The sequence below is a fragment of the Armigeres subalbatus genome, chromosome 3 (genome assembly GCF_024139115.2).
Source record: "Armigeres subalbatus isolate Guangzhou_Male chromosome 3, GZ_Asu_2, whole genome shotgun sequence".
Lineage (NCBI taxonomy): Eukaryota > Metazoa > Arthropoda > Insecta > Diptera > Culicidae > Armigeres > Armigeres subalbatus.
The window spans coordinates 357,657,013-357,670,448 of record NC_085141.1 but is presented as its reverse complement, the minus strand read 5'-3'; the positions used below and the strand labels follow the sequence as shown (position 1 = coordinate 357,670,448).

The 13,436-nt window shown below is 40.4% G+C and overlaps 3 protein-coding genes across 3 annotated transcripts; 2 read left to right on the top strand and 1 right to left on the bottom strand.

Annotated features, from left to right (window-relative positions):
- Positions 1 to 2,473: 2,473 nt before the first annotated feature.
- LOC134226182 (EKC/KEOPS complex subunit LAGE3) lies at positions 2,474 to 2,934 on the top strand. The gene is made up of 2 exons (XM_062706784.1): positions 2,474 to 2,613; positions 2,676 to 2,934. Exons 1-2 carry the CDS (start codon positions 2,588 to 2,590, stop codon positions 2,932 to 2,934), a joined length of 285 nt encoding a protein of 94 aa, XP_062562768.1. The 5' UTR covers positions 2,474 to 2,587.
- Positions 2,935 to 2,936: 2 nt separating this feature from the next.
- Positions 2,937 to 3,647, top strand: LOC134226181 (phosphatidylinositol N-acetylglucosaminyltransferase subunit P-like). Its single transcript, XM_062706783.1, has one exon. The coding sequence runs from the start codon at positions 2,937 to 2,939 to the stop codon at positions 3,531 to 3,533; it is 597 nt and encodes a 198-aa protein (XP_062562767.1). The 3' UTR covers positions 3,534 to 3,647.
- A 52-nt stretch (positions 3,648 to 3,699) lies between these two features.
- LOC134226180 (nucleolar GTP-binding protein 2) lies at positions 3,700 to 6,032 on the bottom strand. The gene is made up of 2 exons (XM_062706782.1): positions 5,890 to 6,032; positions 3,700 to 5,821 (listed from the first exon to the last, which is right to left on the bottom strand). Exon 2 carries the CDS (start codon positions 5,794 to 5,796, stop codon positions 3,772 to 3,774), a length of 2,025 nt encoding a protein of 674 aa, XP_062562766.1. The 5' UTR covers positions 5,797 to 5,821; positions 5,890 to 6,032; the 3' UTR covers positions 3,700 to 3,771.
- Between the last annotated feature and the right edge of the window lie 7,404 nt (positions 6,033 to 13,436).

The window sequence follows — 13,436 nt, the reverse complement described above, 5'->3', positions numbered from 1 at the left end:
CAATTCTGCTCCTTGAATGGCTTAATATACTTTGGATTTCAACATTTTTCACGTGGGACAACTGTACGATTTGAATGGGATGTATATATAAAGCAGAATAACCTTAAAAAAAACATGGATTGGTAATGCATTAATTCATCCAAAATCCAGTTTAAATTATATCACATTCACACGATTCGATTTTCTTAGAAGCTGTATAGCAGACCCCACACGACGGAAAAAGTTTGACAAACTCTTGATTATTGAAGAAAAAGATTGATCGTGTGAGTACGAACCCAAAATATTGAAGTAAATATTGAGGGAAATCAGAAAAGTTTGATATTCTTTTCAATATTTCCCCTCATCTCCCCCCGCAGTTTTCCCACAGGAGTCGATGACGGTTGAGTGTGTGCGTGTTTTGTGCGTTATACCGCTATTTGATTCGTATTAGTTTAAGAAAAAAATGAGTTATTCTTCAGCTACGGCCATGCCGGCTAATCAGTGAAAATATTGAAGAAAAGTTTGATGAAAAGTTTGACGAAAAAAGTATTGTCAATATATGCCTCGTGTGGGGTCTGCTTATCATTGGTTGTCGAGTAGAACGCAATGGTTCAGTTTCCATTAAAAAAAAAATTAAATTGCTGAGTTGCCCTTCATACATGGAGATACTGGTGGAAATACATTTTAGTTCAATAATATTTCTTGAAAATTGGTCCAATCGTCCTTTTTTTATTTATTTGTTAGAATTCCCAAAAGTATCTAAATTTTTCTATCAAATCTCCGTTCGATCATCGTATAGAATCAAAATACTTTTTAAACTTAAAAATAAATTGAGGAATAGTCTGATTCCCCGAATAACGGCGAACTAACCCAACTAATGAATGTAGCTTCGCTCATTATCCTTAATGAGAGCTTCAAATATTCTTCGAAAATCCCTTTTCATATTTTTTTTTCGTAGATACTTTGTTCAGAAAAAAATGTTCGATTGTCGCCACACAAATGCTTGATTTCGCAAATTAAATTTTAAAACTCTCCTTGAATTCAACCCTGTATTAGCGTGCAAATGAGGAAACATGGAAACGTCAAGATATATTATCTTGCTGCAGTCTGAACACCTCGTAATAATTGGATACCCTCTCACTTAACAAAGTCATAAATAGCCCAATCTGAATAGGCTATAACAGCGTTGCTAAATCATCTGGAAAAGTATTCGCACATCTCTTATACACCCAAAATAATCGTAACGTCATATCTACGTGAATATATACGTGGATTTTTCCACAACACTTTTCACGTAACGGTTAAGTGACTCAAAGGTACGGGAACTCAGTTCCACTCAATCGGATGTCACCAGCGTTTCACGTAAAAGCTACGTAACTGCTTCATGGCTTTGAAGGTTCATTTAATGTACTTTGTTTATTTTTCTACTTCCACAAATAAGAATAATAAACAATAAAAATCTTTATGTTTTTATTTAAGAAAAAGGAAACAAACATATTTATAACTTTTAATTACACATGGGAAATTTGTTTTTATTGTTAAATTCGGTGGTCATCTTCTGGTGTCCGGAAACCGAAGCAGAGCGTCGCAGAAAACAATTGAAAAACTCGTTGTTTATATGTTGTGGGATGGAAAGTTGGATTTAGGTTGGTAGATTTCTCCATGATGAAGGTGATCAATTTGCTGCGAACATATGTGAATGCATTATTGCAGAACAGATAAAAAGATATCGTAAATAGTACTAACCTTATGAGAAATTGATAACTGCGTGATTGATAATTGTTGGCACACAACACTGACTTGCATATCCAGCATTTCGCGCACGGTAAAGGCTGCCGTTTTTTGGCACTTGGCTGCCTAGAATTTGACAGCTGAGTGAGTTCTCAGCCAATGCATCAATGACATGAAATTCACGTATATCGTATAGTATATTTTGGTGAATTTCATGAACAATTTGTTCAATTTTCACGCTATACCCTTATGTTTTATATGCATCAGGTGAAATTAGTGGTATTGGTGAACTTTAGTGGCTACGTGATTTTTCCTGTAAAGTTTACGAGTAGATTATTTTGCGTGTAGGATCCGTAATAAAATCAGCTGATTTTAAACGTCTCGTGAAAAGGCCTATACACGGAAAAAATAAGGAGGTTAAAACGAAGAGGTTGCTCACAGCAGTGCCGTTACGTAATATTTAAACAGACCCTAAACGTCACTCATCTCCCAACCGTCAAATTGACAACACAAAAAGCATTAAAACAAGACAAAATTTTCAAAACGACTTATCTGCTTTTGTAAACAAAGATTCGAACGACGATTTGACGAATCTGATAGCTCTCCCACGCAAACCAACACCACCAATAGACAAGCGAATGTTTCCGCTACCTGTTGATGGTGTTGGTTTGCGTGAGAGAGCTATCAGATTCGTCAAATCGTCGTTTGAATCTTTGTTTACAAAAGCAGATAAGACGTTTTGAAAATTTTGTCTTGGAAATTTAATTTTCATCCTCGGTGCACGACTAGGCTGCCCTGCGTTATGTATTTATAATTATTTTGAATGCCGCTAACTTTTGTGAAACTTGAATTTCATAAAAAGTATTAAAAACTGACCATGACCGATAGCAGAAATATCTTTGTGTAAGTACCTATCAGACCAATAAACTGTATAACAATGTAAACTTGCAAAAAATCAAATCCAGCTCCTTGAAGATACCATTTCCTTCGCGCCGTGAAGCAGAGATTGCGTACGACGTACTTCGAATCGACAACGAACCAAAGCGGAGTTTCATCGAGAAAACCCTCAAGCTTCAGGACAACCAGCTGCTGGTAGAATTCAACGGTCAGCACGCCAAGAACGTTCGGGTTGGTGTAACTTCTTTCTTTGAATCGCTGCTGCTCTGTTGCGAAACCTTGGACCAGTTTGGGCCAGCTACTTCCGAAAAATACGAGTTTTACTGAAAATGGCCGAGCACACACCCGCCCCTACACCTTCCCGTGCTATTTATGGATTTTGTTTGTTCCTGCTGTTCAAAACGTTGTTTATTTTGTACGTACTCTGGGCATTTATCCCCACTTCGACCCTGGATGGCTTGGGATTGACATACCTTCCGGATAAGTACTTTGCCCTGTTCATACCGATCCAGGTGCTGGTGGGGGTGACGTTTTTTGCCTTCTTGGTCTACCCGTCTCTGTCCCTTGCCATGGTACCGGATGTGGATTCGGTCAGCACCATCACAGACCGCTACAGCATCGTCCGCTGCCAGTACCAGTATCCGGATCGGCAACGATGCAACCAGAAAATCGACGGCGTTTATCGGGACAGCTGGGCCGTGAAGCCGTACTGCTCGAAGCATTCGATCCGGGTGACGACGGCTAGCGACTTACGGAGTAGCGTTAGGATCTCGAACTACTGCGACTGCCCGGAGGAGGAGCGCTGCTTGCTGCGGAAGGATCCGGGCCACTTGGCTCGGCTGCGTGCCAAGCAGATGGTACCGGCGGTGGCCGATTTGAATCTAGGGGAGGTAAGTCGGGTGCTGTACCGAAAGCGAAGACGATGAACGGATCAAACGATATTGATACAATTTATGGAAAACAAATCCCTGATTTTTTGTAACAGTTTCAATCTAAATAAAATAAAAATATTCATAAACTGGTACCAATCTAATTCAAAAGCTTAATTAATATATTTATCGGTATACGATGTCAGAAATTGAAACAAATCAATTATTAGGATAATTTTATTGAAAGATCTGCTTAACTATCTAAATTAATGCTACGTCAACACGAAAAACAATTTTAGGGCGCCTTCGGCTTCTTGTTCCTGTTTCGATTCTTAACGTTATGCGTCTCGTAGAAGTTGCTACCGATCTTCTTGCGCTTGGATGCCCTTTCAACGGCCCTTCGCTGCTTGGCCGTCATTTTAGATAATCCCTTTGCTGTCTCGGATGATTCTTCTTCCACTTCGAAGCTTCCGCTAGCTGATTTTGTTTTACTCTTATCAGCGGGCACGACCGACTTGCTCTTGGCACTCTTGTGAACAACCTTCCCGATCTCCTCATCGTACTCATCCTCCGAATAGAAATCGGAAATTCCGGACGAATCGTCATCCTCTTTTTCCAGACTCTGACCTTTGGACTCCTTTTTCTTCTTTGCCTCTTGCTTCTTTTCCTCCTTCAGCTTTTCTAACAGTTCCAGATCGATCTTGTCAATCTCGCGGACATCCTCGCTCTCGAATTCCAAATTCACTTTAATCTTGCGGAAGTCCTGAATCTGGAACAGCTCCTTACCCTTCTTGATCGAATCAGGTATCGTTGGAGTGGCCGTCACTCCCGAAAACGAACTCTTTTGGTCGTCCTCCGTGATAGTTTTTTCTGCATCCGCAGTCTGATCCAGCACAGATTTAGGAATTTCGAATCCCTCTGGAGGCACATAGAACGGCAATCGACCGCGCTGCCAGTCGTTCAGAACCATTTTCGCCACCGTCTGCACATCGGGTTCACCCTTTTTCAACAACTTTCCGGATTTTTTGGCTATCTGTTCGAGGAAATCGATGTGCGAACTCCATTCGGAGAGTCCGTAAGTTTTTGTGAGATACTCCTTCCGAATTCGCTTCAGCACTTCCTCAATATAATCTTCCGGGTTGTTCACCAGCTCTATTCGGACGACACCTTTCAGAACCTTCTCGGTGTCGGTTTCGGCTGTCGGATAAACCACGCCAGGACAATCGATCAGGAAAATTCTCTTCATTAGCGTGATGTACTGCCAAACTTTTGTTTCCCCGGCGATTGGCGCCACTTTGCACACTTTCTTACTCCTAAGGGCGTTAATAACGGACGACTTTCCCACGTTTGGATATCCAATGAAGCCAACACTAATCTGCTTCTTGTCGACGTGTAACTTTCCGATCTGCCGCAGGAGATTAATCAATGCTCCTTTACCGAAAGGATGCGTCAATGAAGCATGGAAGGCGATGGTCGGATACTCTTTACTCAGCAAAGCCACCCAACGCTGTGTCACCCAAATCGGAACCAAATCCACTTTGTTTAAAATGAAGAAAAGATGTTTGTGAGGCTTCTCCTTCTTCAAAAATCCCTCAATATACTTTGACCGCGTTCCCATCGGGTCACGGGCATCCAATACCTGCAGTAACACGTCCGCCGAATCAATCACTTTGTGTAGTTCGTTCCAAATCCGCTTACTCTGCCCGGCAGCAAAGATCCACTCCCGCACTTGATCCTTCACTCCTTCATCTTCCCGTTCCAAATCACGATCCTTGCCCTCGTCATACCGATCCGCCAATTCCTCCGCATTTTTGGTTAAGTCCTCCAAATCGCGCACCTTCAGCGATGGCCTCTTCCTCTGCGTCTTAGGGCCGAACGTCGTATCGAAGCTTTCCGTGTCCAGCAAATGCACTCTCTGATACCGTGCCGTCTCGTTCAGCAGCGTGATCGGCAGATTTGTCGGCTTCATCACCACCTTGTAAGGATCCTTGATCGCCTTCCCCATCTCCTCCTGGAACTTCTGCAGCGAACTTTGCGAAATTACCCGCGAGTTGGCGAACCATTTGGGCGAAGGTTCAACCCGAGCCACCGTTCCGCTGGCAACCCATCCCTGGAACGGTGCCGGCGTCAAAATCTTACCCCTCCGGTCCCGCTTGGCCTTGAAATTTCGGTACATCTGCAGCCGCTTGATGGTGGATTTGGTTCGTGGTTTGGCCACCCCTTTCAAGCCTTCGGTCGAGCGTTCCGGATTCATCGAGTGCTTCGATTTGTTCGTGGACAGCTTCCGGGGAGGCCCCGAACGGGAGCTGACTTTCGGCATCGTGGCTGGCAGCGGTTTGGCACTTCTGCAATATAAACAATGAATTTGGTAGTTAATAAATTGAATTGAGGATTATTCAACAATATTTATTACCAAAGTAACGAGTAAGTAATGTTCTAAAATAATGCGAAGAAGTTCACTTTAAAAACGTGGTGGTGTTTTTGGTGTTTTGATTTGTGGAATGAAAGAAACGTCAAAAAAGAAAACATCCAAGAACTCACCCTGCGACTAAAATTAAATAAAAACACGCTCGTCCGGCTGAACTCAAATTTGGGTCAGTATAACTCAAAAAAATATATTGCTGTCCACACTCTGAAATAAATTTAAACTAAATAGATTAAAAGTCATGCTAAATAGCCACCATAACCATTATTGTATAGTATTTCTATAATGCTAAATGACTATTTGCCTGCCGGAGTTGCATGCCTAAATAAATGTTGCGGATTTTCGCTGAATGCAGCAGAAAACAGGTAAGAATGGTTAAATTTATCATGGCGCAGCATTGTGGCAATGGCAAATGATAAGGTTAAGTCGGTTGAGAAAATTTTCTAATTAACATTTTAAACATTGTAATTCCTGGTTCAATTCAACCAGAGGAAAATTCTAACTGCCAGAGCTGAAATGTATTAATAATAACAAAAAGTAACATAGCAAATAAGGATGATAGTGTTAAAAACAGACACCCAGTCTAAGAGATGAATGCGTGTATTAGAGAATTAGCAAAAAAATTAGTTAAAAAAAAAAAAATAACATTTTTACAAAATAATAATTTTCTAAGCGAGAAGAGCTGACTGTACCAATTTTTTCTCTTATGTTAAGCCAAACCAGGAGACTATTATATAACTATATATAGTATAGTTTTGCCCAACGCAAACGGAAAATTGACAGAGCCCATATATTGTCAAATTTGCCGTTTCGTCGCTGTTCCGTTAAATATTGCGTTTGGGGCTTTACTCAGATTTGATACGATTTGTAACATGTAGACTTTTTCGCAAGCAGCATGATAAAGAACTTATCTGGAGGCTACCCATGATAGATTTTTTAGAAAGATCCAAATGGGGAGCAGGAGCATGCATTTCTTAATTGTTCTACACAGCTGTGCAGTAACCAACACGAAAGGAGCGAAAACAAAGCGAGAATCACCGTTTTTCTGTGGGGCTGCAAAGAGGTAATAAACTATAGAGGACGATTGTTGTTGCAGTTCGCTTTGTTATCGTCCCCAAACATGTTCGTTGGGTACCTAACTGTCAAAACGTACTGATTTTTCCTTGTTAAGTCTGAGTCTTTTTCTGACCGTGCAACGCGCATATGATGACGTCACAGCCCTTAACATTTCCATACAAATCGTGACGTCATGCTCGTTTGGAGACACGTTTGACAGTTCATTTGGAGACAGAGGATTTATCTTCTCATCTATATATTCACTATCTATACCCTTTATCCTATTAGAGTAACACGGTTTTGTGAAACTGGGTCACTTGACATAATTCTGGGTACATCTAGGTTACACGCTAACCTGGAGCTACCAGAATTATGTCAAATGACAAATTCACAAAACCGTGGTTACTCTAATTTGCGTACCTAAACTCAAATGTCGTAATAGGCGAAAAATCTGGGATCCGGCCAGCTCTTTTCGCTCAGATTGTTATTGTATAAAAATGTTAAAAATTCAGTTTCCGGTTTCCGCCTTGATAAATTTAACCATTCTTACCTTATTTTTGCTGCATCAACGAAAAATTCCAACACTTTCTCCGGAATACAACGGCGCCATGTTGCTATTCAAAATGTTTAAGTCCCATTTAACCAGATTTCGGGTTCGTCTGACTCAGATCCATTTTGTTGACATACCCAGATTTTGACAACCGCATATCGAAAAATCCGGGTAAAATCGACCGCCACTGGGTTGTTTCAGATTAGCGTGTAGCGGCAGTGAGGAGCTGAATTCGGGTAAAAATCGAAATTTGTTTTTCCTGCCTTTTCTGAGGGAATTTTGAGAAATTTGAAATTTTGATGATTTTAGTGTCCTGGGGATGAAATTTTAGCTAATAGAATAAAACTAAAACATCAAAACACATCAGGTGTTCTGCTTCATTCACTCTACTTGCAAGTTGCTGGGATGGAGGAGAAAGTATCAAAGCCTCATGCAATGTATCAGTGTTCCATTCTCATAGCGGACTAAATTTTCACGTCAGGCATCCGGACACTAAAATCATCAAATTTCAATTTTTCAAAATTCTTTATCACTTTGGACATCCAATTATTGATACGGCATCAAATATCGCTAAGAGAAAAATTTATCTTTGAATCGTCTTCATTTGTTCAATCATTCTATCTGAATTGCGTGTCAGTCCGAGCTTTCAAAACCCTTTTCACAAGTCACCAGAATCTGGGTACCAAAACAGAAGTACCAAAACGGCGTGTGCCATTGGTCCGTGGATGACAGGCGTTTCACTCCCCGAAACTCAGATTCTTCCTCAACACGGTTTGTTGTGTGAGTGTAAAAATACATCTCTCGAACATATAGTATGTACGTTTGGTATGAAAACTGCTTTGATTACTTTCACGACCCATAACAGCGCAAAAATTATCGATATTTTCAACATCTTTCAGTTGCAACTTGTTTTTGATTACATTCACAAGACTAAACTTTAGTACTAAGGGTCTGTCTCAATTGATAATTAAACTGAAATTAAACTTAAAAGTGACATTTCAATAATTATCGAATTACTGCTCGCAGAGCAAGATTACTTTGACAGATATCGAATCATTTTCCATCAATGTCCTATTGGAATTGCGGGTAGCACCAGCCATTCTTATAACGGGTGATCTTTTAATTTCGAACTGTCACTTTTAAGTTTAATTCTCCATGGGTCCTCCTAAAAGGATGTTTTCAGTAAACCTATTCAACATGATTCTGTCAAATTGAATACCAAAACAAAATGCTGACCAACACGATCAAAGAAATAAATTTTATACCAAAACGAATGAAAACAAGCGTGCAGAAATGATGAACACCATTTTAACAATACTAATAAACATACAAACTGAAAAATCAAATTAGTTTCGAAGTCTCATGAAACATTATATGTGCTCATGTTTCATTGGCTAAATTTTCATTTTACTTCTCCTAAATTTGCGCCATTGAATGAAGAAAATATGGCGAGTTGTCGATAAACCAGGGTCGATGAAGAACGTTCATAACATAAATCTTAAAAGATGTTGAAATTACGTTAAACTTCTATTATTGCGGTATAAATTCTGACGAAACAAATGTAAAAATTATATGTTTTATATTGAGAGACGTAAAACGAAACATAAAAACCAAACAAATGTCAAAATTGACATGTTATCAGCAAGTGGAGAATGTAGTATGAAACTTCTTCTATGATCAAATTGCTGTTTTTAAAAACCAATCATAGCTTTCTTGAACATAATATGTTTTGTATTTCATTTTCCGACCTATATTCAACATCATTATTAGATCTTAGTTAATAATGATGTTTTCGTGTTACTTGGTCTTCATTTTAGAGGTTTATTAGAAGTGATCTTGTTTCGCAATGAGTATCCACAAAATTTTAAGAAGTTAACTATCACCGATATTGCTCGATTTCACTCGAAAATACACTCACGTGTCTACCAATTCAAATCTATTCAAATTCAATCAAACCAATCAAACCAATCCAAATCCAATCCAATTACAATCCGAATCCAACCAAATACAAATCCAATCCAACCAAAAACATCCAATCAAATCCAATCAAACTGAACAAACCAAACCAAATCCAAATCCAATTAAATACAATTCAAATCAACCAACCAATCCAAATCCAATCCAACTGCAATCCAAATCAAATCCAACAATCCAACCAATCCAAAACAATCAATCCAATCCAAATTCAATCCAATCAAAACCAATCCAACCAATAAACATCCAATCCAATAAAAATACAAACAAATACAATCCAACCAATCCAACCAACCAAACCAAACCAACCAAACAAATCCAACCAATCCAACCAAACACAATCCAAACCAATCCAACCAATCAATCCAATTCAATCCAATCCGATCCAAACCAATCCAAATCCAACCAAACCAATCCAAATCCAATCCAAACCAACCAAACCAATCCAAACCAACCAAACCAACCAAACCAAACCAACCAATCCAAACAACCAAACCAATCCAAACCAACCCAATCCAACCAATCCAACCATCCAACCCATCCAAACCAACCAATCCAAACCAACCAAACCAACCAAACCAATCCAAACCAACCAAACCAACCAAACCAATCCAAACCAAACCAACCAAACCAACCAAACCATCCAAACCAATCCAAACCAACCAAACCAATCCAAACCAATCCAAACCAACCAAACCAATCCAAACCAACCAACCAACCAAACCAATCCAAACCAATCCAAACCAATCCAAACCAATCCAAACCAATCCAAACCAATCCAAACCAATCCAAACCAACCAAACCAACCAACCAACCAAATCAAACCAACCAATCCAACCAATCCAACCAATCCAAACCAATCCAAACCAATCCAAACCAATCCAACCAACCAACCAACCAAACCAACCAAACCAATCCAAACCAAACCAATCCAAACCAACCAAACCAATCCAAACCAACCAAACCAACCAAACCAACCAAACCAACCAAACCAACCAACCAACCAAACCAACCAAACCAATCCAAACCAACCAAACCAACCAAACCAACCAAACCAACCAAACCAATCCAAACCAACCAAACCAACCAAACCAACCAACCAACCAAACCAACCAATCCAAACCAACCAAACCAACCAAACCAACCAAACCAACCAAACCAATCCAAACCAACCAAACCAACCAAACCAACCAAACCAACCAAACCAACCAAACCAACCAAACCAAACCAAACCAACCAAACCAATCCAAACCAATCCAACCAACCAAACCAAACCAACCAACCAAACCAACCAAACACAATCAACCAATCCAAACAATCCAAACAAACCAACCAAACCAAACAAACACCAATCAACAAAAATACAACAAACACAATCCAACCAATCCAACCAAACCAACCAAACAACCAACCAAAAAACCAAACCAATCCAACCAAACCAACCAAACCAAACCAACCAACCAACCAACCAACCATCCAAACCAATCCAAACCAATCCAAACCAACCAAACCAATCCAAACCAATCCAACCAACCAAACCAATCCAAACCAACCAAACCAATCCAAACCAATCCAAACCAACCAAACCAACCAAACCAAACCAAACCAACCAAACCAATCCAAACAACCAACCAATCCAACCAATCCAAACCAAACCAACCAACAACAAACCAATCCAAACCAACAACCAACCATCCAACCATCCAACCATCCAACCATCCAATCCAACCATCCAACCATCCAACCATCCAATCCAAACCAATCCAAACCAATCCAAACCAACCAAACCAACCAAACCAATCCAACCAATCCAAACCAATCCAAACCAACCAACCAATCCAACCAACCAACCAATCCAAACCAAACCAATCCAAACCAATCCAACCAACCAAACCAATCCAACCAATCCAAACCAATCCAAACCAATCCAAACCAATCCAAACCAAACCAAACCAACCAAACCAATCCAAACCAACCAATCCAAACCAACCAAACCAATCCAAACCAACCAAACCAACCAAACCAATCCCAAACCAATCCAAACCAACCAAACCAATCCAAACCAACCAAACCAACCAAACCAACCAAACCAATCCAAACCAACCAAACCAATCCAACCAATCCAAACCAACCAAACCAATCCAAACCAACCAAACCAATCCAACCAACCAAACCAACCAAACCAACCAAACCAAACCAAACCAACCAAACCAATCCAAACCAATCCAAACCAATCCAAACCAACCAACACCAACCAACCAACCAAACCAATCCAAACCAACCAAACCAATCCAAACCAATCCAACCAATCCAAACCAATCCAACCAATCCAAACCAATCCAAACCAATCCAAACCAATCCAAACCAACCAAACCAACCAAACCAATCCAAACCAATCCAAACCAATCCAAACCAATCCAAACCAATCCAAACCAACCAAACCAACCCAACCACCAAACCAATCCAAACCAATCCAAACCAACCAAACCAATCCAAACCAATCCAACCAATCCAAACCAATCCAAACCAACCAAACCAAACCAAACCAACCAAACCAACCAAACCAACCAAACCAATCCAAACCAACCAAACCAACCAAACCAACAAACCAATCCAAACCAATCCCAACCAACCAATCCAAACCAACCAAACCAATCCAAACCAACCAAACCAACCAAACCAACCAAACCAAAAAAAACCAACCAATCCAACCAACCAAACCAATCCAAACCAACCAAACCAACCAAACCAACCAACCAAACCAATCCAAACCAACCAAACCAATCCAACCAATCCAACCAATCCAACCAATCCAACCAACCAACCAATCCAAACCAACCAAACCAATCCAACCAATCCAAACCAACCAAACCAATCCAACCAATCCAAACCAATCCAAATCCAACCAAACCAACCACAACCAATCCAAACCCAATCCAAACCAATCCAAACCAACCAAATCCAACCAAACCAAACCAATCCAAACCAAACCAAACCAACCAAACCAATCCAAACCAACCAAACCAATCCAAACCAATCCAAACCAATCCAAACCAACCAAACCAACCAAACCAATCCAAACCAACCAAACCAACCAAACCAACCAAACCAATCCAAACCAACCAAACCAACCAAACCAACCAAACCAACCAACCAACCCAACCAATCCAAACCAATCCAACCAATCCAAACCAACCAAACCAATCCAACCAACCAAACCAACCAAACCAACCAAACCAACCAAACCAACCAACCAACCAACCAATCCAACCACAATCCAAACCAACCAACCAATCCAAACCAATCCAAACCAACCAAACCAACCAAACCAACCAAACCAACCAAACCAACCAAACCAACCAAACCAATCCAAACCAATCCAACCAACCAAACCAATCCAACCAATCCAAACCAACCAAAACCAATCAATCCAACCCTAATCCAAACCAATCCAACCAACTTTTTAACTTATCTTTATTTCAAGGCTCAAGCCAGCAGGCTACTGAGCCGTAATTTTATTGATTTTACAATCATGTTTGTCTTAATGTATAATATTAGTCTTGGGAGCCGAAAGACTCGCGGCTTGGTCGAGGTATAAGGAGTACAAGAAAAAAAATAGTGGGATGGGGCCTAGGTGGCGATGCTGTGGCATTCATTGCTGGTTGACGAGGTGTAGACAGGGATAAACTGTAATGATACAACAAACGATTTACAGAGCGAAGCGGTGGGAACAAGGTGAATGTCTTACAAGAGACAGGGGTTCAGAAAAGACATTGATTTGTTTTAAGAAATTATACACAAGGACCATGTAGTTCAGGTCAAGCTTACCCAACACATCTCTGAGGTCTTCCTTTCTGGTTTCCTCGGCCCGAGGGATGCACATAAATCGACCTGGCAACATCGTATTTAGGACAGCCCAGACAACGTGGTTGATGTCTTGGTAACTGCACCGCAG

Coding starts and splice junctions, on each gene's coding strand:
- LOC134226182 (XM_062706784.1), top strand. CDS start 2,588: ATGACCGATAGCAGAAATATCTTTGT. Junction 2,614..2,675: donor GATAGCAGAAATATCTTTGT/GTAAGTACCTAT, acceptor AATCAAATCCAG/CTCCTTGAAGATACCATTTC.
- LOC134226181 (XM_062706783.1), top strand. CDS start 2,937: ATGGCCGAGCACACACCCGCCCCTACACCTTCCCGTGCTATTTATGGA.
- LOC134226180 (XM_062706782.1), bottom strand. CDS start 5,796: ATGCCGAAAGTCAGCTCCCGTTCGGGGCCTCCCCGGAAGCTGTCCACG.